The 25,007-nt window shown below is 37.6% G+C and overlaps 1 protein-coding gene across 1 annotated transcript in view; it reads right to left on the reverse strand.

Annotated features, from left to right (window-relative positions):
• Nucleotides 1–1,627: 1,627 nt before the first annotated feature.
• ADGRA3 (adhesion G protein-coupled receptor A3) overlaps nucleotides 1,628–25,007 on the reverse strand; it is a 57,374-nt gene continuing 33,994 nt past the window's right edge. Inside the window, exons 9-19 of the mRNA XM_062636482.1 lie at nucleotides 23,700–23,901; nucleotides 20,403–20,552; nucleotides 17,494–17,655; nucleotides 16,997–17,200; nucleotides 15,731–15,944; nucleotides 15,366–15,574; nucleotides 9,127–9,251; nucleotides 8,467–8,590; nucleotides 7,383–7,528; nucleotides 3,410–3,505; nucleotides 1,628–3,211 (exon numbers count right to left, since the gene is read on the reverse strand). Of these exons, the coding sequence (XP_062492466.1) occupies nucleotides 1,969–3,211; nucleotides 3,410–3,505; nucleotides 7,383–7,528; nucleotides 8,467–8,590; nucleotides 9,127–9,251; nucleotides 15,366–15,574; nucleotides 15,731–15,944; nucleotides 16,997–17,200; nucleotides 17,494–17,655; nucleotides 20,403–20,552; nucleotides 23,700–23,901 (2,875 nt within the window). The 3' untranslated portion in view covers nucleotides 1,628–1,968. The remainder of the gene's footprint in view (nucleotides 3,212–3,409; nucleotides 3,506–7,382; nucleotides 7,529–8,466; nucleotides 8,591–9,126; nucleotides 9,252–15,365; nucleotides 15,575–15,730; nucleotides 15,945–16,996; nucleotides 17,201–17,493; nucleotides 17,656–20,402; nucleotides 20,553–23,699; nucleotides 23,902–25,007) is intronic.

Genomic DNA, 25,007 nt, shown 5'->3' on the forward strand with positions numbered 1-25,007 from the left:
TCGCAGCACTTTGACATTATGCCTTTCTGCACCTATCCAAACAGTAGCTGTAAGGTCAATTACAAGCTAAAAGTAACTTCTCTTGAAGCAGTAAAACAGAATAGCAATCAAAACTGAGTCATCCACTTGTGAGAATGTTGCTTGAGGAATTTTTAAATGGTAATTACTCACAAGAATCAGAAATAGAACCCAATTCCTTACACTGTACTACTGGAGAGGGTTGTATAATGCATCCAAAATTAGTTCAGACCATCAACCTGATCAGTAGAGGGTGCAGTGAACCTGGCAAGCAATAACTAAACATACCTGAGTCCTCACATTGTAAATTCTTTAACAAATCATTTCAGTACTGAGAATTAGCCCTGTATCTGTATTCAAACAGATACACTTAACTAAAATATCCAACAGTGACAAGTCTAAAAGAAGTAACCAGGGAGCCAGGTATATACAATCCAACTCCTCTTGTTGCTTAAAAGTCATCAGTGTTAGATTATACAGAAATATTTTTTGCTATTTAATACATATGGTTTTGTCAAGACAGGAATCAGTACCAGAAACAGACAAAGCATTTCCCTGAAACTGCTACCTCAAACTGGTCACTGCAGCAGGATGACATAAAATATTATCTTGCTTACATTAAGGTGTCAACAAGTGTAGAAAACTATACTTGTAATTTTAAAAATAATTCTGTAATATTTCATTTTACATGAAAATTTGACCTTGACACTAATTTTTGTAATTATACTACTGTTATAAATTTGTGTTTAAACTACAATTTTTACTTTTCAAGACTTATGATAATTTAAACATTACATGTTTTAGCTATTCCTAACTGCTGGGATTCACATGCTTTTAAAAACTGCTAACCTTATTAATATAGCTCTGCTACTGGAACTGTTTTGACACAGATGCTGTATAGTATGGGAGAAGATTATTCTCCAAGTTGTCACATACAGGCGAGTAAAAGTGAACTTGCAACTCAAAACACTCCACAAGAATAAGCTTCTACAGACACTGAACCTGAAGCCCCTGATTTTGCACACTGATCCTACTCCTAACGGATTAACTCATTACAACCTACCAAAACACCTGTGCTATTATTTTTCCTCACCATTACAACTGAGATTTTACTGGTTGCTACTGATGACCTTTGCAAATTAACACCTATTGTCTGTGAACATTCATAATCTTCTCAAATATGAATTAAAGCAAATTAACAAAAACATCCCAGGCAGATCAATTATGAGGGCAAAATAGAGTATTATTCCAAAACCATTACCAAGTAAACTGAAACTCTGTACACATGCATTAAAATAAGCTGCAGCCATCTGAAAATATAAGTAACTTATGAAACAAGTAGCAAGCAATTATTTTGGCATTAACAAATTACTTGTATATTAAAAATATCTTTAAAACATTGCTTCATTTCCAACAAATTCTAGGACTTATGCAAGTAATTGAGCTATTTCCATTGCCTATTTCAGTCACCAAGTATTTTCTTTAGTAACTAAAACTCCTAAATTTCAAACACTGAAGTAATAAGATCAGGATAATGCTTCAGTGCAATAATCCTCAAAAACCCAATAAATAAGTGAAACACTGGGTTGATAACCCTTCTCATCAGGGCTGCTGGGGAAAATATTATTTATTATACATTTAAATACAAATTTGAAATGTGTTGCGGACACATCTGCAGGTTTACAGGTAAAAAATAAAAATGTACGAAGTTGTTGTGTTCTGCATCCCTCAAGACTGATGCTTCTAAAAAAGTGTCACAAAACACCAAGAGTTCATCTGTGTAAAAACAGCAAAGAGAATAAAGCATACAATCTCCTGCTCGGCAGATTATCTTTGTTCCCTCCCTGCATAAAGTACCTACAGTTTGTAAACAGTCTTCAACAGTGTTAATAGCTTTAAGGAATGCGTAATCACTGTTCATATGGATTCATAACTCAATGAATTATGCCGCTACACAGTAGTTTCATGTTTCCATAACCCAGTTCTAATATTCCCAGTACCGTCTGCAGCGAGCAAGGGTCCATCCTGTCCGCTGCTTTTAAGTGGTCCATTCTGACTGGCTAAGTTTAAGCCGTAAGATTTTTGTTGGTTTTCAAGTTCAACCGCTATGGGTTTCCTTAGAATATCTTTTTTGTTGTTGGTAGCTATTGCTTTTTCAGTATTTCTGCTGCTTTTTGGAAGAGTACTGCAAGCATCACTGCTGTCTTGTTGGGACTGGTTATACTGACGTTCTCTATATGCCAAGTAGGCTCTTCGGCTCCTTGAATGCCCTTCAATGTTGCTTTGGCGACTTTTAGGTAAGCCATTTTGCACACTTCCTTCCACACTTGTGGGAACATCATACGCGTACTCCCTCAACACGGCAAGCCTGCTAGCACGATGCCCCTTGCTTCTATTCTTATGGTGCCGACTTTGGTGTCCGTTTGTCCGGAACTGTACCTCTAAGGGAGCTACATGCATTTTGATATCATTATCCACAGAATGTTCAGTGAGGCTATTATCAAGCTGAGGACCTGTGTTCAGTGGCAGGGAATTTGGGTGACACTGAGCTGCTGCAGCTTGCAAGTTAGTTAGTTTACAACCTTGAGAAGAATTTTTTAGACTTGATGCACTTTTATTTGTGCATGAAGATTCTGCACTACTGTTAGTGCACTTAGGGGCTTCTCCACTGGTTCCACTGGAACTGGATGGCTGCACATTTACTTGCACTGAATATGTACTTCTTCCAGGGCAGCAAGTCGTTATCCAAGCATGCCTGACATCTTCCCTGTTAATGCAATGGTGCACCATAAGGAAGGCACTGAAGCTTAAGCATGTTGCCCCAAAAAAACAGCTGAAGACCAGGTCCATGGGATAATACAGGGAAACTGACATAGCTCCAAAGATCCACAGAGCAACATATAAAAGCAAAGTAAGGCCTACTCCCAGCAGCTGTGACTGAAAACTGTGCTCATTCTCCAAAGCAGATGTGGAAACTAGTGACACCGACAGTGAATCTTGATGAGCCAGCTCTCCATGTTCATTGGTGGCCAGACGCTGCTGCTCCTCAACAGGTTCCTTAAGTTCGTATTTACGTTCAGGGTGACGCTTTAGTTGTATGAATATGCTCAGAAAATACATACAGTTTATGAAAATTATAAAGCTAGCTGGTCCATAAAATGCTCCTAAGCTAGGCTCCCACGTCATCCAGCAACTGGAAAACAAACAAACCAAAGAATCAAAATTAACATTTTATCACAAGTCACTTATGCTTTATCAGTTCATAATGGTACTTTGAAATGGTCCTGGCTGTGTTACATTTTCTGGAAGAATCAGGATTAATGGCAACAAGTACTAAGAAAAGGAAACCCATGAAATCTTATGACAGAGCTCCCAGTTATATGGTACTTACTAAGGAGCATTAGGTCTGCTGCCATAATTTCGGATGTTTGCTGCTGCTGTTATTCCACAGACTATGATAGGGATCCCTCCACCAATAAGGTAGAACCTAAAAAGTAAAAGTCAGTATATTAGCGGCTGCTTAATGGAAATGGAATTTATTCAGCATGAAGAAAATTAGAACTTTCCAGGATTCTGAAACTCATCAAGTTCTTTGAGAAAATAAACAGGTTTGAGCTTTGGCAATATGATTCTTTTCCTAAGCCTTCATCACTACAATTCTTTCCTCCCCAATAAACCGCCTCTCTCTCACCTCCCTTGCTGGCACTAAATGGAGGTACACACAGTTAGAACGAAGAAGCAAAAGTTGGCAGTCAGAAGTTGTAAACTGCTGGAAGAAAATATGTAAACTTAGAAGGAAAATAGCAATCTCTTGTTCCAAAGGCAACTTGCCCATATTATGGACACTATGTTCAGAAGATCAGCTGCAAGAACTCTTGTACCTTGAGTTTTTTTGGGGTGGTGTTGGTGGTGGTCTTATTTATTTGGTTTTAATAGTCCCTACAATCTCAAAGCATATACCTCCTGCTTCCCTGTGGTGGTGTTAATGAAAACTGCCTTCACAAGCAAGAGGGCATTTGTTATTGGAGTATCTTACTTTTCATTCCAATTTCTATGAATTCACATTGAATTCATTAGTGCAGATCAACAATTATTGATAATTGCTCCAATTAATGGCTCTTTGTCCTGCATCTTATGCTAATCCAGCCCAAATTCAGATCAGAACATGTAATAAAACCTACTACTGTGACATACAGATTCATAGTTTAGTTTTATCATCAGGAGACACCTACCCCTATGACCCTGGACCTTCCCACTGTGTTCCAGATTATTCACCAGGAGTTACCACTGTCCCCCTTGAGACACAAAACAGCAGTCACATAAATCCTTTTTCTTAGAAGTCTAGGTACACTAAATGTATTAGTTGCTGAACCCTACCAAGATCAAATACCATGACTGGTTTATTCTGTATCTTGATGCAGCAAGCAGGACTTGGCCAAGTGAAACCGATCTCTGTGGCAGATTTTACTCTACTTCTCTTTCACTAAAAATAACTAAATCATTGCCTCAGTGATGCACTGCTACTCAAACATGGACAGGTGAAGGTGGTTCTACACAAGGCAAGCTGTTACTGGTGGGAGAGTGAAGCAATATGGATTGCTTGCAGTTGTAGTTCAGGTTGCTGACTGAAGGAACATGTTTACAACTGGTCTTGGACCAAACCAAGACACCAAGTGCCAACACAAAAAAAAAAAACCAACAAAACAAACCAAAGAGAAAAAACAAAACCTGTGCAATTGTGTAAGTCTTCAGCAATTCCTAAGAGTCCAAATCACAACCCAAAATTATTAAGCAATGAGGAGTTCTATGAACAGAATAGTAACCAAAAAACATACATAAGACATGCTGCAAGGCCAAGCTGGATGGGGCTTTGATCAAGCCTGGTCGAGTGAAAGGTGTCCCTGCCCATGGCAAGGGGTTGGAACTAGATGATGCTTAAGGTCCTTTCCAACCCAAACTACTCTGTGATTCTATGATCCTATGCTAAAGGATATACAGTAATACTATGACTCGGGTGTAGAATGCTGTGTGAACTAAAACTGTTCTTTAAATTAGATCAAAAAGAGAAGAACAAATACAATGACATGGGTACACAAGAGGTGTTATGCTGCTAACAAACCAGTAAATAGCAAAATGTGTTCCTAAGCAGAACATTCACCCAGTATTTTTATTATAGTAATACAAATATTTATATTTTTATTTTATTTCATGCTTTACATGAAGTACCCCATTATTAAGATCTTCAGTGAGATAATTTGCAAAGCAGGTCTTTTACGTAAAAGAAAAATTGACACCGTTTCCTTTATTCCTGTTTGGGTTCCGCTGAACAAACACCATTTCTGCATGACAAACTCCATTTACTTCTTGTGATTGGCATCTGAGGACCTCAGGTTATTTTTACACTCTCTTGCCTCGCATGGCAAGGCAAAATATTTAGTTGGCATAGATTTTTCCCAGTTAAGAAATTCCAGCTGGTGCCAACTGTTGCACTACCTTCTCCACTTGGCTACAGTGAGCCACAGCAACTCCTCTTTAATGTCTATAGCAACTTTCTGAAGAAAACCAGACCCGTTTCAAAGTCTTCTTCCACCCTGTTTGTGACCTGTGACATAGTTCCATCAACACTGAATGACTATAATCACCACCACCAAAACTATCTTATTTCCCAAAACAAAGAAAAAAGCTTGTCTATGCTAGAGTGGAAGGAAGCTAACAGGTATGAAGTGCGCCTTCAGAAAATATCTACAGAAACTGAAGATCAGTGTAAAGATCATGCCTACCTATCACCTGCAAGGTGGACTTCTTCAACCTCCCAGACCACAAAGCAGAATAACTTACATTTGGCCCTTAAGTAGAAAAATGTGTACTTACACACATTAATCAGGGCTTTTATTTTTAATGGTCCAAAAGACCTTCTGTAATTCTGAAAAGGCATATAGAAGAGAAATATAAACAGTGTGAAGGCAACAGAGAATTGGTTGTTTTGTCCCTCCAAGTTCAAGAAATAGGAGACCTGATAACAGTGGGTGACTGCTTCTTGCACAAGACTTTGTCCTATGTCACCACAAATAGTTTTGTTTTGATCATAAATTTAAAAGACAACTGAATTTAAAAAAAACCAAACCAAACAAAAAATAATCCTGCTATGGCTGTTCCATGCAAAAACATCACACATCACTCTGACTGTGGAAATCCCTGATCTGAAAGAAGTTGGACACTGAGAAAAATCTGAAGAATATGAAGGCTGGTTCCTCTGATCTGATACTTGTCTCAAGGGTCACTGCCATTGTCACAGATCTGAAATGGTACATACATGTTTATGTCTATGCAGAGCTGAGCCTGTGAGGCTGGTAATTACTGTAACATTTGCCAAAGCAAGAACTCCATGACAAATAAGGGATGAAAAAGAAAAAACTCACAATAGGTGTTAAAAAGGCTACTCAATACCCTGCTAGAAGCACACAGTTGGCAATGGGCATGATATCCTACAGTGAATACAACAGATTGACTTTTCCTTAAGAAAAACCCAGTAAAAGTTAAGTAATGCAAAGAGAACACTTAAAAGTGATATGAATATTAACCTTCTACCTTTTAACTTATCAATTAAATATTTCTATATGCTTATATGTAATAATGCAAATTTTATGATATTCAGAAAAGCATTTTTGATTTTCTGCAGTCTCTGTACTTGGAAATCAAGCTTTCTACGTATTTGCCAATAACTAATCAAAGTTAATCGCCTTCTGCCACCTTGTGGAGGATTCCAGCTTAGCAGTTCTTAATTAACACAGAGGCTCACTTAAGCTGCATGAACAACGTATGTTACTCTTTTCTAAGAAAAATACCTAGGATGAGTTTCACAGATCATTAGTTTGTCCTATTTTGGTGACTTCAGAAGTAAAATTTCTAAGAGGAATGCTTCACGAAGAACACTATTTTCATTTGATAAAGAGTGACAACTATTTTTCAAATTATTTGTAAGGAACCCCTGGAAAACATATTAAACTTTATTTACTTAAATTGCAGTGTTTATTGTTAACTGTGTGACAGCAGTTCTACACATTCTTTTTTCTCTGATAATTTCGTGGGAAGTGTTGCTATCTCTGATAATTTCGTGGGAAGTGCTAATCAAAGCCCCACTGATGACGCCAAGAAGCTACCCATTTCTTATTTTACAAATAAAACACACAGCAATAGTCTAAGACCAACTGTCCTTCAGCTCATCCTCTTTAACACAATACTGAGGAACAGAAAAATCTAGAAGGAACTTTATGGAACTTCTGGAAGGAAGGACCTGTTACATTCTCTGGTCAGAATATAAGCTCAGCGACCTGGGAAATAATGAGTTGCAGAAACAGTCCCACCTCAGCATTGGTCTGGGTGGAGGCGGTGGCTCATCAGGATCTTGACATCTTTTTGCTTTTTTGGTTACTTGCTTGTAAATATTACGAGAAGTCACTCCCAACCACAGTACTGTTGCAAGAGTGGAATAATGAAGAATTATCCCAACCTGAGAAGAAAGATGTAAATGAATGCCCAAGCATTTCCTTAATAAGTTAAAAATTAATCATTTAACACACAACTCACATAAAGCCTGAATTTTCAAAAGCTCATTTCAAGGTAAGAAAAAATCCCTTATTGTGACTGTTCTAAATGCCAATTCGTTGTGAAAAATAAAGTATGTTTTACAAACCCATCTTCATATCAGCTGCAGCTGCCTCTAGTGGAAGGAAAATTTAGTAACACATGAAGGAAAAAAAACCAAACCAAACCAAAACCAAAAAGCATTATGGAGTATTATGGTGAGGGATTAGAAACTCCTATGAATCACTGGATGAAAAAAAAACAAACCAAACAAAAACATTAAAAGAAACTTCACTTATATATCATTCCAAAGTGGGAACTGTCATTATATTGAAACACGGCAACTGAATTAAAGATGACCAAATCTTAGAAGAACAAGTCATTATAAATCGCAATAAAGCTAGTGGTTTGTCTAGCAAAAGCATGGGTCTCTGACTTTAAATACTTCTCTCTCCCTCCCTTTAGGGTATACTACCAAGCAACTGAAAGTAATTACTTTAATACCTGTGGAAATCAGTTTTTACATAGCCAGTAAAGGCCACATAAAGGCCTATATATGATAATTTCATAGTAAGTTAGTCTCAAAAATAAAACTAATCAGTAAAACTTGTTTTTTGTGACAGCATTTTAAGCAAAAAAAAAATAAAATCCAGTTTTCAAGTAATAAACTAGTTTTACCTCCATGGCTGATTGAAAATACAGAGAAATCTTAAAAAAAAAAACCAAACTATTTTTTGTCTAAAATTTTACCTTCTGATAATATGCCTGTACTGTACTGTTCTGCAGGCGGAAGAAGGGGTGTATACATATGTAGCAGTATGAAACCAGTAACTGATTTTTTCAAGTGTCTTCATGTTTACTTACTGCTTGGCAAATGCTGGCATTCCTGGTCTGAGTTATGCCTCCAATAAACATCACGCATGTCAGGAAAATATGAAAGCTCAGGTTAACTAGCATATGCCAGCTTTTCACACTGATCCTGATCACACTGTTAAAAGGAACAAATTAGACAAAGTACAACACAGCTACATTATTGTCTTCCATAAACTAGCAAGATATGCTTGTGATAAATAACCTGTAATTACTATGAATGATCATTTGACTACCACATACTTTGTAATCAAATAGAATCTGGTCTTCATCAAGAAATTATAACAACCTCCTATTACCTAGCTTTATACAACTATTTAAGGCCCGATTCAAAAATTTTAGCCTTCAAGCTTTCACATCAACAAAAATATAAAGTTGAACAAATGAAGAGTTTGTTAAATTCTAATATTCTTGAGTGGTCTTTTATTCTGACGCAAAAGTGAGATACATGGTTAAAAACATTAAAAAGAGATATGCGGTTATGAGAGCTAAACCGTCAAACTCAAGAACAGATGAAATGGCTACTTGCTTAACTGCTAGTTTGCATCAACAAATTTTGTAGGGAAAAACCTCAACCAAATGCAAATTACCGTATCGTGTTTCCATCAAAAAGTATGCATGAAACTAATTTTTCAGTTAAGGTTTGATTCATACCTGTGATGGTATACGTAACTGACTATGATCAACAACAGACACATTAGCAAAACCATGGCAGTGGCATAAATTACTGGATGCAGAAGATCAGCTGGCTGCGTATATAATTCAGCTCCCGTCAAGTCCTGACAACAACAACAACAAAATTAATATTAGTTCACCATATCTATTCTTCTTCTGAGGACAGGGGCATGGCAGAGGAAACGCAGGTAGTAATAGGAACCTTTTAGGTGAAATATGATGCAATATGATCTGACTTTGAAGGTGATCAAACTTTGAGCAGGTAACTGGACCAAATGACACCCACGTGTTCCTACCAGACTGTTATTTTATGATTACTGTTTGACCAAAACAGATAGCTGATAACGCAAATGGAATTCAACAGCTCGTTAGCATAGTTCAAGTTTTCTGAAGCCAATCATCAAAACATTACTCAAGGAATAAGAAAGAAATGCAACCTTGGACTGTTAATGCATGGAAGTGTTTCAAACATCTAAAAGGTGACTTTTTCATTTACTAACAAGAAGAGAAAAAAAAAAAAAAATTCTGTTTGGATGCAGTTACAATTTACTAGAGTTCCATTTCCATAATGGTAATGGTCATGGACACTGGGAAGTAAATAGAGAAACAGAAAAACACCCTTCAGTCCATTCCAGCACAAAACGGGCTTTACTACTGATTGTAGGGTTGCAAAGGACCTTACGATTGTTCAGTTCCAACCCCCTCTCCCATAGGCAGGGACACCTCACACCAGATCATGTCACTCAAGGCTCTGTGCAACCTGGCCTTGAATATTGCCAGGGATAGAACATTTATCGCTTCTTTGGGCAACCTGTTCCAGTGCCTCACCACCCTCACAGTAAAGAATTCCTTCTTTGTATCTAACCTAATCTAATCTAATCTAATCTTTATATCTAACCTGAACTTCCCCTGTTTAAGTTTTAACCCATTACCCCCTTGTCCTATAACTGCAGTCCCTAATGAAGAGTCCCTCTCCAGCATCCTTGGTAGACCCCCTTCAGATACTGGAAAGCTGCTATAAGGTCCAACCCCGATCTTACGCAAATCTGGTTTATGAAAAATAATTTTTCAGAACAGACAGGATACAGAAACTTCCGTCACATATAATTGAGTAAGTTGCTCTCAAACCTCTAGAGCTGGTAAAGTTCAAAAGTGCGCTGGTGGAAAGGAGAACATATTTGGCAATCACAAAGGAAGGTAGAAAATTAGGAGGAAGCCTCATTTTGTTTTGAGAAAAAGCACAGTGATGTAAAACCTGTTGTTATGGTTTAAGATGGATAATCTAATTTCATGGACAGAAGAAGAGCTCTTGAATCAAGCCTTACAATTAAATTAGAGTCAGCAGTCTCTTCACCACTCCTTCAATTGTTCTTTCATCAGAATATAAATTTGTTATTCCTAGCTAACTCATCACCCTCGTTTCAAACTAATTTAATCAGATTGTCAGTTTGAGTTTTATATACTTGGTTTTCTTTGGCACCTGGAAAACACACTTTGGGAAAGATCATAATATATTATGCCTCAGGCAGCCAGTCTCGTATGATTTCAACACTACCCATAGGTTGGTTGATATCCAGCCAGAGATCCCTAGAACTCACTGCTGTTACAAGCATGAGCAAATATATTGCCACACAGTCAATAAGTATTGAAGAACAGCAACTTACAGAATCATGGAATGGTTTGGGTTTGAAAGAACCTAAAGATCATCTAGTTCCAACCCCCCTGACATGGGCAGGGACCCCTCACACTAAAACCATGTCACCCAAGGCTTGAACACTGGCCTTGAACACTGCCAGGGATGGAGCATTTATCACTTCTTTGGGCAACCTGCTCCATTGCCTCACCACCCTCACAGTAAAGAACTTCTGCCTTATACCTAAGTTGAACTTTCCCTGTTTAAGTTTAAACCCACTGCCCCTTGTCCTATTGCTACAGTCCTTCTCTGGTATCCTTGTAGGCCTTTATAGTATTTTGACTGCTGCTTCCAGATTGGTGACAGATAACAAGATGTGATGCATGTACTGGTGTGAACTTTGAGAACAAGATCTAACAAATCACAAGATTTACAATAATCTTCTGAAACACCTGAGAAAACTCAGTATGCCTAGCCTAGCTAGCACAGGCCTTGACTCAATACCCACTAAGCCAATGGAATTCTTACCGATTGCACTCACATTTTTAATCTGACCTACGAAAAGGAGTGAGGGGAGCTAATAATGCTATTTCCAAGCTAAACTGACCCTACATAATATTTCAGTAAAAAAATGACAGTAAAATAACAGTAGAGAACAACACTGGGGCATTTACAGCCAACCAGAAGAACTCTTGACTACCAGTGCTGTTTTTTTTTCCTGTGCTACAGGCCTATAATAATGAGACTTCAGCTGAGCCTCCTGGTTACCTTAACAGTGGTTAAAATAATTTCCAAATTAATACAAAATTTTACAACTGTATCTTCTCAAATCACTAGATTAGAAAACTAGGCACTCCATTACAAGTTTCCTCATGAGACAAGACTTCATCTTATGTTCTGAAATGTATGAAGACAGGTCAATACCTTACAGCCTACATTCTTCTACACACATACACACTAAAGCAGACCAAAAAAAGAGTGACATAACTCTGGTTAACTCATTCACCATCCAGCCAGGATGATGGAGCATTGCATTCAGGTCTCTCCTGACACTACTGTTCATGTATCTGACATTAATGACAACTGCTGAATTAAAAGCCAAACATCTAAAATGAAACCCGAAAGAATCTCTTATGAGCCTAGGACCAGAACCCAGACTTTCATAACACTGTAAGATTTTACAAATGAACTAAGTTATTATGTCTTTTTTAATTAATATATGGATAGGCATTACGAAAACCTTTTTCAGCAGCCACTTAAGACATCATAGAGCTTTTGCAGTGTATTAACTGTGTGCAAGAAACATCTATTGGATGAATATGAAACACCTTATCCTTGGTGCCATCTTAAGGCATATCAAGGATAAGAGGGTTATGAGGGGCAGTCCACATGGCTTCACCAAGGGGAAATCATGCTTGACCAATCTCTTAGCCTTTTATGAGGAAATAACACGGTGGATGGATGATGGCAGAGCAGTGGATGTGATCTACCTTGACTTCAGCAAAGCATTTGACACAGTCTCCCACAGCATCCTCACAGCTAAATTGAGGAACTGTGGTCTGGATGATCAGGTAATAAGGTGGACTGTGAACTGGCTGAAGGAGAGAAGCCAGAGAGTTGTAGTCTATGGGGCTGAGTCTAGTTGGAGGCCTGTAACTAGTGGAGTGCCTCAAGGGTCAGTACTGGGACCAGTATTATTTAATATATTCATCAACGATTTAGATGAGGGAATTGAGTGTACTATCAGCAAGTTTGCTGATGACACTAAGCTGGGAGGAGTGGCTGACACGCCAGAAGGCTGTGCTGCCATGCAGCGAGACCTGGACAGGCTGGAGAGTTGGGCAGGGAATAACTTGATGAAATATAACAAGGGAAAGTGTAGAGTCCTGCATCTGGGCAGGAACAACCCCAGGTTCCAGTATAGGTTGGGGAATGACCTGTTAGAGAGCAATGTAGGGGAGAGGGACCTGGGGGTCCTAGTGGACGACAGGATGACCATGAGCCAACACTGTGCCCTTGTGGCCAAGAAGGCCAATGGTATCCTGGGGTGTATTAGAAGGGCAGTGGTTAGTAGGTTGAGAGAGGTCCTCCTTCCCCTCTACTCTGCCCTGGTGAGACCGCATCTGGAATACTGTGTCCAGTTCTGGGCCCCTCAGTTCAAGAAGGACAGGGACCTGCTGGAGAGAGTTCAGCGCAGGGCAATGAAGATGATTAAGGGAGTGGAGCATCTCCCTTATGAGGAAAGACTGAGGGAGCTGGGTCTCTATAATTTGGAGGAGACTGAGGGGTGACCTTATAAGTGCCTATAAATATATAAAGGGGGAGTGTCACGAGGATGGAGCCAGGCTCTACTCAGTGGCAAACAATGATAGGACAAGGGGTAATGGGTACAAACTGGAACACAAGAGGTTCCACTTAAACTTGAGAAGAAACTTCTTCTCAGTGAGGGTGACAGAACACTGGAACAGGCTGCCCAGGGAGGTTGTGGAGTCTCCTTCCCTGGAGACATTCAAAACTCGCCTGGACACATTCCTGTGTAACATTATCTAGGTGTTCCTGCTCCGGCAGGGGGATTGGACTAGATGATCTTTTGAGGTCCCTTCCAATCTCTAGCATACTGTGATACTGTGTGATAATATTACACTGTTCTACTCCACCTACCCTCTTTACTCCAGCCCCTACAGCCTAATTGTTTTGGAAATCAGCTAAATATTTAAGGAATACTAGTTTTTAGCAAGCATAGAATGAGAGCCACACACAGAAAAGGAAGAAAGCTGCCCCTACCTTTTTTTGATTTCTGATTGTCAATAGTTCTTTATGTAACTCATAATAAAATATTGATATAATCTTACCATCTATTAATTTACAAATACTCATTTATAGCAGCAGACTGAATATGCTTTTCATTTTATTTCCTCCAGATGACAGAAATGTGACCAACTTAAAGCATAATCTCTTTAATGCATACTACACATACAAATGAAGTTTAATTCTGAATTTTAAAGAATGCTGTTATGTTTCAGAAAAGGATTATGTATTTAAAAAAAAAAATCAAAGAAAGTAACTATAGGATTATAACAGTTTGAAGTAATTTAAAACAGTACCTTCAAAGGTAAAGTTGCCAAGTTCTTTTTTAAAGCTTGCCATGTAAATCTTACAGAATCATAGAATAGTTAGGGTTGGAAAGGACCTTAAGATCATCTAGTGCCAACCCCCCAGCCATGGGCACAGACACCTCACAACTATGTCACACAAGGCTCTGTCCAACCTGGCCTTGAACACTGCCAGGGATGGAGCATTCACAACTTCCTTGGGCAACCCATTCCAGTGCCTCACCACCCTTACAGTAAAGAACTTCTTCCTTATATCCAATCTAAACTTCCCCTGCTTAAGTTTTAACCCGTTAACCCTTGTCCTATCACTACAGTCCCTAAGGAAGAGTCCCTCCCCAGCATCCCTATAGGCCCCCTTCAGATACTGGAAGGCTGCTATGAGCTCTCCACGCAGCCTTCTCTTCTCCAGGCTGAACAGCCCCAACTTAATTTATTTATGCTTAGCTTTTTGGCATTCTAATATTTAATTCCCCTAAAAGGAATATTTTTGAAAACTTGGGTTACAAAACAAAAAAGTAGCTTCTAATGCACTGATCATCATAAAGGAATCCTCTTTCTTCCACACACGATTACATGATAATATGTATTTAATTCCACACAGAGCATATTAACTACAACAAACCCCATACCAAATTAACACTTCACAATATTTCCTAAACCTCTTACTTTTTCTGTCAGCTTTCTGCTAGCCCACCATTTTTAGGTATCACATTTTATCATTTAGCATCTGTGGTGATGACTGATGGCAGGATAGCAGACGCCATCTGTAAAAAGGGAAGCTTCCCGGCCAAATTCTGAAATGAAGAGCTCTGGGAACAGAGAGAGAAGTAATCCTGCTTCATAACTGACAAGCACAAAAAGGTGTCTTGTTCTCTTCTCCTTTAACTATTGCTACATTTTAGAACTGGTTAACCATTTTGTCGACATTGATTTTTTCCTTTTTCAATTGATGTCTTCTGGTAACAGACTTCTACACTAGTGAATGAATAGCTAATTTGCAGTGAAATAGCTATCTCTGCTTATAGATCACAGAAAAAAAGAAATACTTGGGAAAACACCTGTCAACAGACAAAGCTAACAACTTAAAAAAAAACCTACCTTCTCTGTGTTAAACTTTTTCAACTTTATTTTTAAACTGTCATTATTAGACTTAAGTTCATAGAAGCCCATTTGATTAAGTAGCTCATTAAAATGGCTTCCTATAATACAGTACTTTTAATTAGAAAATTCTTTTGTGCCTAGTATATTCAGCAATTAAGTGCATTTTAACAGATTTCTATTTAAACCTCATCTTACATCAACATTTGTATCAATGAGAGCAAAAACTGAACATTTCTGATGCTCAATTTTGTGAAATGAAACATGGGAACGCTCATTTCCTTTAATTCAAGGAAAAAAACAAAACAAAACCAGAATTGCATTTTGAATATTTTTAAGTTCCAGAAAGAGACATGTAATTCTAACTGTCATACCATTAAAACAGCATAGTTGCTGAGGGAGTAGCACTGAATGGTGGTAATGTTTTCATCGGACAGAAGAATGCGACAACCATCAGATTTCCATCCCCCTTGTCCGTTAAGTAGATCAAAGTCCCACTGAGCTGCCACAGCATCTGCTCCATGTGCAATGCGCCGCAGTGTCACATTTATAGGAACGTGGTGACTGGCTAGGTTTAAACCATCTGTTATAAAAAAAATGCATTTGCACATAAATTTCTCAACACATAACACGCGAGATCCTAAAAACCTTTTATAAGATCCTCACTAGCTGAAACAAAGAGGTCAAAAATGTTCCCTACTTCTTAAAGATTATGAAACAGTAATAATAAAAGACAAACCTATCTTGGTAAGAATAACTGGTGTTACAACTGTACGACGTTTCCCATCGTCAGCCAGATTTGTGGAATTTCCTGTTGCTGGAAAAAGCTTTCCATTGCGAAATGCAATAAGCTGAAGCTTGTAGACAGATTCATCTGCTGGTCTGATTTCTCTTTTTTGCTTCTGGGCGAAGAGAGAAGCTGGCAACTGGATAGAAGCCTCTACAACTGTGTTCTAAAAATAAACAGAGTTTAAATTTTAAGAGAAAGTGAAATTCTTTGCAGAGATTAAATTAACAACTCCTCCAACTGCATTTAGCAGACTATGTGTTGTGACAAACCTATCTGACAATGCTGCCAAGTAATCCACAATAAAATTATTGAATCCAGTTTTTAAGAAAGAAAAAGAAATTGAATTAAAATTCTGCAGTTACCTGACTTATTAACTTCAACTTTACTCTCTGTAACATCAGTAAAGTATTATCAGTTTTCCGGATTAGACTACTGGCAACTAAAAGCAGCAACCAAGACAAGCAAAGAGAAATGCTGTAACTGTGCATTAGTACCATTCAAAATGAAATGCTGTGTACAAACAGGCTTTGACAACTTGTTTATAAATTATACTTGGGTAGAGAAGCATGCATGTAATTTCACAGAATTACATAAATATAATTTCAAGTATACACCCTACAGTGACATTCAAGCAAATTAAGTGATAAAAGCAAGCCAGTATGTTAGATGTTAGGGAATGTAACTGAAAAATTACCTTTAGAGAAGCGTTTCCATTCTATACCCAGCCATAAACATATACATGTGTATGTGTATACGCTCACACACATTCAAATAAAATTAACATTTAGTTTCATTTTCTACTTCATACTTAATTACAGAATCACTCTGGGCAGAATATTTCAGATATTTAAGGAGACTGGCAATATTTTGTTTAATATGTAATGAAGGTGAATACACAGCAAAATAAAGCCAAATATTATTATGACCTAGGGAGCATTTCAATTTCTGCACTCATGAAAAGGTCTGAAAGCATCTTTCAACTTAGTAAGTTTTAATAAAGGAAGCCACACCTACTCATTAGAAATTGTATCCATTAAAAAATATTCTATAATCAAGCCTTCTTATCCTTTGACACTTCAATTATCTCTTGCCACAGTCATTCTGGATTATGTAAAATGCTACTTTAACATTAAAAATAAATAATATAAGCTTGCTTTCCAAATGACTCATATTTAAGATATTTTTCCAGAGTCAGTAGGGAAACGAGTATACAACCTTTAAAGCCAGACTTGACAGTGTATTTGAAATGTTGCACTTAAAGCTTAATTGTTTATCCAGATTTCCATCTGGATCTCTTCTCCCATAATCATTGAGTCCTGTACGATCTGATGTAGCCACTTTCTGAAATACAGTGCATGTCATCCCAGTGAAACCAGCAGCCTTTATTACGTAAGCCTCAAGAGCAATATTTGGAGAATACTGTAATGACAAAAAAAAAAAAACAAACGTTAAATAACTTTACATATCACAGGAATAATAATAATAATCTTAGAAGGGATTCTCTGCCTTAACAAAATAAAAAAAAAAACACAAAACAAAAACACCCAGAAAACTGTTTATCTGGCAGAGATAAATCTGTTCAGAGTATTTCTCTTCTCCCTACAGAAATAGTAGGCATTTCAGATAATGCCAACATCTATTAAGAAAAATAAAAAGCTATTGAAACTCAAGAGGCAGCCAAATGTCTTCTAAATAAATAAATTTATACTTACAGTAGAATAAACTTGAGCTCCATTTGCAAGCCGATACATAGCAATTTTCTGTAGACACTGTACAATTCTAGTGCAAGCCTTGGCTTCCCTTTGCGCCATCCACAGTACACGCTCATCAGCTAACATAATGTTACTTGCTATGTCCACCATCACATCACCAAGCTAGCAGAGAAGAGAAATAAAACTATTTTATATCTCTGAAAGCATTCATCAGGTAGGATCATTCTCAGAAAATTCAAAGAGACTTGTCAGCACAAAAACCAAAAGGAAATTGGTTGTTCCTATTTCAATCACCTGCTTGTCACATTGAGATATGGAAATTCTTTTGACTCAAGCATTTACCTTCTTTCAAGAAAAATTTTATGCCAATGTAATTTGTCTGTTTATATTACACTTAGAAAACAAAAGCATTAGAAATAAAGGTATTTCATTAAAAGTAAAGAGTGTAATGCTCCACATTCTACTGTAATAATTACTTAAAAGGACTACTTATAATCTACTCTAGACGTTATATTTATTAAAACAAAATTAAAATAAAAAATAAACTATAAGTCAACAATAAAGCAGTTTGCATGTATGGGGGAAGATAAGAAAAGAGTAATACAGGCAAGGATGGGGATGCAATCCTTCCGCTTTTCCTCCTTTTGCTATGTCTGCCTTTTCTTTTACTGCTTCCTTACTTGCCTTCATTTTTGCATGACCTGTTTTAGGTCACAGGTTGTACATGAGACAGCAAATACCCGTAGACACCAGAGCTGCTTTCAAGCCACCAATTATGTTGTTGTAAGTTTATGCTCACAATTCTTCCCCTGTCTTCTGCATGACAGACAAATATAAACTATAAAGGGAATTTATTTAGGCCACAACTCTACCAAAATTAATGAGTACCTACAATGACAACACTGACCTTCACTGGATTTTCATGACATTTAAGGAACAGTGGCAAATACTGGACCAAAAGAGAAGGTGCATGTATTTTCTAGTTGAATTGTCTGAAATGCAATTCACAGTGACTAAATTTAGGGACTACAATTTTCTGCTAAAAGAGAAACAGGGTGGGGTGTGGAAGACAACTCCTTTGCCATCCAGATCAATTTCTTTTCAGAATATTACTAGTAAGGACAGAATACAGTCAGCTGCTGTAATTGTAACATCTTTAAAAATAAAGGCAAGAACTAAATATAAAAATATTTACTGTTTTAGGAACTGCCTCATGTAAGGACAGAGACTACAGTCAGTAAACATTCTCAACAGCTAACAGAGCCTCAAAGAGCATTTGCAGGTTGTAGACCTTTAAATTCTCAAGAACAAATCAAAGTTAAATTAATTGAAGATGTTTATTATGATATAACAACTTAGAAAGTGGTAACATGTTTTACACATCAACAAATGATGGGTTTACAATAAAGTATCAGTATTAAGATCCTGAAGTCACTGGACTCAAGTTGTTTCACACTGTTAAAAAAAATATTACACATTTCTTCCCCAGTTTATCAAGGTACAGACAAGGTGTTTTTGCCAACTCTATTCTAACTTAAGACTATCTGCCGAGAACTTTCTGAACATTTGTCTTCAAGTTGCTGCTTCTAACATGCAAAAGCTAGTAAATTAAGCTTTTTATAAATTACAGTATTTCTCTTAAAATGCTGTAACACAAACTAAAGAACAGTAACATGGTATGTGAATACAATAATAAGAAAAAGTTTGCAGAGCAATACCCTAATAATAACTCTTATTATAGATGCTAAAAATTACATGAAATGATATTCATATTCCTTGGATATAACAGCAAAGCAAAAGTTGACTTCAAATCAAATCAATTAAGACCAAAACTACCTAAGAATTTTTTCGTATCATCTATATACCTTCAGACATGGCTATGTAATGCCAGATTGTGTCACTCTACAGCCAACAAATCACAGCCAAGAATATCCCTATAATGTAACAAATCATGCAACAATCTAAAACATATTTCTATTTTCAACTGGGTACAAAAGCAGCCATTTAATTAACTGCTTGTATAATTCCAAAATACACCAAAAAATCCAAGCTCTGATTGTAAAAAGGAAGTTTGGCTTGACAATTCTCCAAGGAGTTCTGCAAAGAATTTGGAATCAGCATTTATGGTTTGCTGGGGATAGACAGGAAAAATTTGGTTGGGTTTTGTCTGCGGGTTTTTTTGTTTGCTTGGTTGTGGCTTTTTTGGTTTGTTTGTTTTTTTAGTTATTTTGGTTTGAGTTCTTTTGTTTTGTTTTTTTTTGCACAAATTTAAAATTGAGGTAAACTTCCCAACATGCACTGTACAGTGAGATCAATATAACCTCTGTTCAGCAGTGAAACAGAGAGTTCCTACCCACAAGTGGTACAACCACTTGCATTTTTCTCCCCAACAATGAGCGTTCTCTAAGATTATATTTTAATGTCTTATATCCTGCAAGATAGAGGAATACTGAAAACCTTAGAGATACAGCTCAATACTGAATAAAGCCAGCCTACCGTGGTGGCGGGGGAGAACATAAGTCTTGTTTTATTCATTATTGAGAGGATCTCTGAGGCTTTCATTACTTGTATTTTTATTAGATAAGAACACACCAATGAAAACCTGTGTGACCCACTCCATATTAAATAAAAACAGACTTACTGTACCTATCTCCCTGCTCCAGTGCTGACCAGAGGTGTTACTCACATTACAGGTCCAGTGAATGCTGGATCACCTCAGCACGAGTGCGAAGTCTGTGACCATGGGTCAGCAACTTCAGGGACCTACTAAACAAACAAAAACATGGAATAGAATCTGATAATCCACTAACTCAGTGCCTGCATCTAATGTTGAGAAGGTTTCACTGCTCAGAATATTTAAGGACAAACACTTTGATTGTCTTTAAAGTGACGGCAAATTATCCAGTTACCTCTTTATATTTTTCAGCGAATCTTCCAAATTTCTCTATCATTTCAGCCACAAAAATAACATCCATCTTATCAGAAAAATTTGCTGCTTCAACAGTGTAAGCCAAGAGCTGTCTTGCTGTTGCCACTGCATTAGTAAGGTTGAGAGGCATCTACATAGAGAACAAACAACCATTTTGAAGAAGTGAAAATTAAGTGCAAGATAGAGGCAACAATTCAGTAATTAATGAGCATTTTCCCTGAAGAGGACAGCAGTTCCCACAGGGATCACAGTGCTTTAAGTAGCGAGGGACTACCACCTCATCTGTTGGCAAAAATACTTCCTATAAGCCAGGAAATCAGCACTTGTACCAGCACCCAGAAACTGGGTTTTGTCCTGTTGCCCTAGTAGGGAGAAAGGTGTTGCACCAAGAAAAGGAAATGGGGAAAACCATTACTGTAAATGTGCTTATTTTCCTTTTTACCTGAGCCTAGGCAAGACAACACAAAGCTCCTAAAATACAGCATTTTATAGCAACAGAAACCAAAAGACATTCAAGCACACCATTGCGGTAGCATTCACTCTTGATTCTGTAATTACAGAAAGCATTTGGGATACATACATACAAACACACCACAAACAAGATAGATCCTCTCTATGACAAAGCTCATTATTTCATTCCTGAAACAAGCAGCATGCTGGAAAATTGTTCACTAAATAGTGTACAACATTAACATGACTGAGCCAGCAGGGACCAAAAATGGGATATTTCACATAGGACAGTCGAAAGCTGCGTGAATGTTATCAGCTCATGTTCAGATGCTGTTTATCCATGATAACCCAAACCAGAGTTGTTCCATCTCTCTGTTTTCTGGTGTACAGATATCTGGTCTGTCCTACCAAATTTGTAATGTGCCACATAAGCACAACTATGTATTTGTTCCTGCTGGTCTTAGCACTTGTATGTAGATCTGAACGCAATTAATGAAAGATTTTTTTTTTCCCCAAAGCACTAGAAGTCATGGATATAAAGAGTAAACAAAGTTCAAAGTCATAACACACACTTTGAACAAAGTAAACTTTCATATTCAGATATTCTGTATAATTTCTTTGAACTTTTTTTTAAACATGAATTTATTTTCACCTAAAACTTTATTTGTATGATACACAAACAAGAACAGTGAAATGTAAGTGTTCTTGCATAACTGCTACAAAGGTTTCGCTCTATTTTAAACTTAGACCTCTACTTCATTTAAATTACTTGGCAGAGTTCTAATTTTCAGAACAGCTCAACTACCTTTGTATTCAAAGGTGTTAAAGGAGCTTATAATACTGCTACATTTATTATTAGTCTCAAAGAGACAATAAATTTCTCTGCAGAATACTGTTGAAAATTCTAGGCATACTACACGTAAAAAGAGGAAGGGTCTAGTGAGTAAAAACAACTAAAACAGAAACATGCCACTTCTTCCTTAAAAATAAAAAAATAAATCTATATTTCAGTGTAGCACCACTGTGTGCATGTATTTTTAATGACTGCTTCACATATGGAAATTATGCTTCAGCTGTTTCTGAAGATATTGATCTGACCCTCACCTTTTAAACTTTTTCAGTTGGCAACATTCTTTCACAACCTTATAAATGCTGGCTAAACAAAAGCAGTTAAGCCAGACTGAAGTAATACAGGCTCTTGAACAGTTCCAACTCTATGGTACATAGCCAGGAGTAGTTAGTTATATGCCCTGCCGATAAAATTACCAGGTGAGGAAAAAGCAAACCAGCAGCAGCAAAGTTCTCAATAAGCAAACACTCAGCTCTTGCAGTCTCCTACAAAGGGATGCCCAGCATCATCTCCCACCTGCTAATCAGTCATTTTGCACTACCACCCTCCATTTCAGCCCTCAAGTATGTTTCCTGTCACCAAGTCAGAGCATGCACCCCTAGTGCCTGGAATGTAAAGCAGCAGAGAACAGTTATGTCAATCCCTAAATTTGTCTTGGACAAAAACAATTAGTCCTTTCCCCTTCCCCCTCTCTCCCATACTTTTGATCTTCCTTACACCACTGCTCATGGGTCCTCAGGGAATCAGAGCAAGAAGATAAAAAGCTATGCCTGCATTAGTAAGTAACAGAATACAAAGGAAGCAAGTCAGCAACAACCTACCTACACAATATGCAGTACAATGCTTTTGCCTCAAACGAGATATAGCCCAAGCCACTAGATGTCAAGTCCTCACTACATGTATAAATCAGAGACATCCAAGCACAAATATCAGTTCGTATCCAGATTGTCTCAGTCACGGCATATGGCATTTCTGATACAGTGTGAAGTTTTCTCTAAAAGTATGTGAACTCACACCCTGATCACACACAGCAATCTTACCCTGAGATCAGACAAGCACCAGAACTTACATTAAACATGGGCAGTGCTACCAACATCAAGTGGCATAGCTGTATTAGTAAAAACCAAACAAACTAAATCAAATAAACAAACAAAAAACCCAAAGCACAACAAAACCCCAAAAAACCCAAACCCAAAAAACCACAAGACACACCATACCAAAAAACATCCTCACATCTCTGTAGTTTCATCAGCTGCACTGATGCTAGTGATCTGACAGTATGCAGGGGAAAACATCAAGCTTAAACCAGAGGCTCAAAACTTTGTGGAGTATTATACAATATGGGACCCATAGTACAAGGCTGGATACATCATTGTGGAAATGCATTTGTGAAAGTATGAGCTAACTAGACATAAGCCTCAAAAGGAATTTGGAGACAAGAAATTTTGTTTCATACCTACATTTAAAATTGAGAATACCCTCTTGTATCCTGGTAAGTACTACCAGATTACAGTACCTACTTAATACTACTTTCACTAGTTAACTCCCATTGCCCACACCAAGTCTATTAGAGGTTTACAGCAACAGAGGCAGAGTTTGACTACTCTCGGTTGTTATAATGGAAATAGCTGCTCTACCTTACAACTTCAGCCTGCCTTATTTCTTTATAGCATGTGGCCAGGACAGGGCACGCAGTTGACAAAACCAATCATGACAAGTACCATTCTGCCATGCTTTACACAAGTACACCAAAGCATAAAATTTCCTTTGCACTTTCAATCTGGGGGCACTCAAAACAGGTATTAAACCCAGCTCCTAACATAACCCTACAAATTCTAGTGTTGTATTCAGAGGCATGTGTTCATCAGAATTCACCCACACCACCAGCATTACCAGCTTACAAAAACCTCTGAGAAACAGACTTCACAGTTTTTATTTTCGTTAAAGAATCTGATCTTCTAGAAATGCAAAAATTACCTGATTGAACATATAAAGAACTCGAGTCACATCATTTGCATACTGGCACCTGGAGTAGTCCTCTTCGGCCCAGTACCCTCCCCTATCACATCTGCGCCAGGCTCTTCTCTCATCTTGTGAGTTGCCAGGATATATCCCACTGCCAGCAGAATACCGTGTGCACAGCAGGTATGCTGTGATGCCTGCCAATGTTCTAGGCCACCTGGGGAGGCAAAAGCAAAAAAAAAAAAAAAATTAGACAAATTTACATGACAAGTAAATAAAGGGATTAAGCACCACAACGTGAAATAAAGAAAATAATGAGACACTCAAAACTAAGCATCCCTAAGTATTTAAAGGGCCGCCTTGGCTCATGTTCAGTATTTTCAAGCTGTTCATATTTGTGTACTATTAACAAAACAGTTCTAATGCTAGCATGCTTTTTAAAATTATTTTATGAGGTTGCAGGTGGAGAGAAGGTGCTTATAGAATTACTGAAAATAGCTCACCTTTTTATAAGAAAACTTGCCTACTTCATGAAAAATTACGTATTAACACTATAAAACCAGTTAAACACATAGTAAAAGCCCTGCAAGCATTCTACTTGTCCTGTTCACGTGAATCAACGTAACTTTCAAACGACAGAGTAAAGAGCAGAAGAGAATTCCTTTCACGGGAGGCATGTGGAACTAAGCGCTTTTTAAGAAAACTTCTAAGTCTCTCAACTTTCTCCTCTGTAATTTTACCACATATTTTATCAGTATTAATACATGCAGAGATAAAAATTAATTAAAGAATAAATACAGAAAATCAAGTTGCAATCCAGCTTTAGTGCACTGTTCATTCATTAGATCAGAAATGATTTAAAGGAAACTTAGGAATAGAAGGCAACCATGCCTGAATCAAGCTTCAGTGCCGAAAACAGAGAAAGACAGGGACAAGCAATGCCATTCTGGAAGGAGTGGCAGCCAGTCTGCCTGCCCCTGCTTCTGGCACTCTCCCTTGTTAGCATATGGATAAGCAGTAGTTTATCGTTCAGTAGAGTAACAAAGTTTAAAGCAAAAAAGCATACATACCTAAATTGCAGAATGCTAAGCATCTCAAATACAACAACCCAACATACAAGGTTAAACTAAAACTGACAGCAAAACAGAGCTTCAATTGACTGTACCAGACTTTCTGTACCCTAATTAAGTCAAGTTCCTTGAACAGCCTTAAGAGCTAACATACTTTTTCTCAGTTTTAAGTCTTTCAAAGGGCTTTGTACAAGGCAGTTGTCTCCAAAAATTGAAATGGTCAAACAAAAAATTCCATTAGATTAGACTGTGA

This window comes from Pezoporus occidentalis, unplaced genomic scaffold, assembly GCF_034315485.1.
Source record: "Pezoporus occidentalis ecotype Australia unplaced genomic scaffold, CSIRO_AGI_Poc_V1 ctg48, whole genome shotgun sequence".
NCBI lineage: Eukaryota > Metazoa > Chordata > Aves > Psittaciformes > Psittacidae > Pezoporus > Pezoporus occidentalis.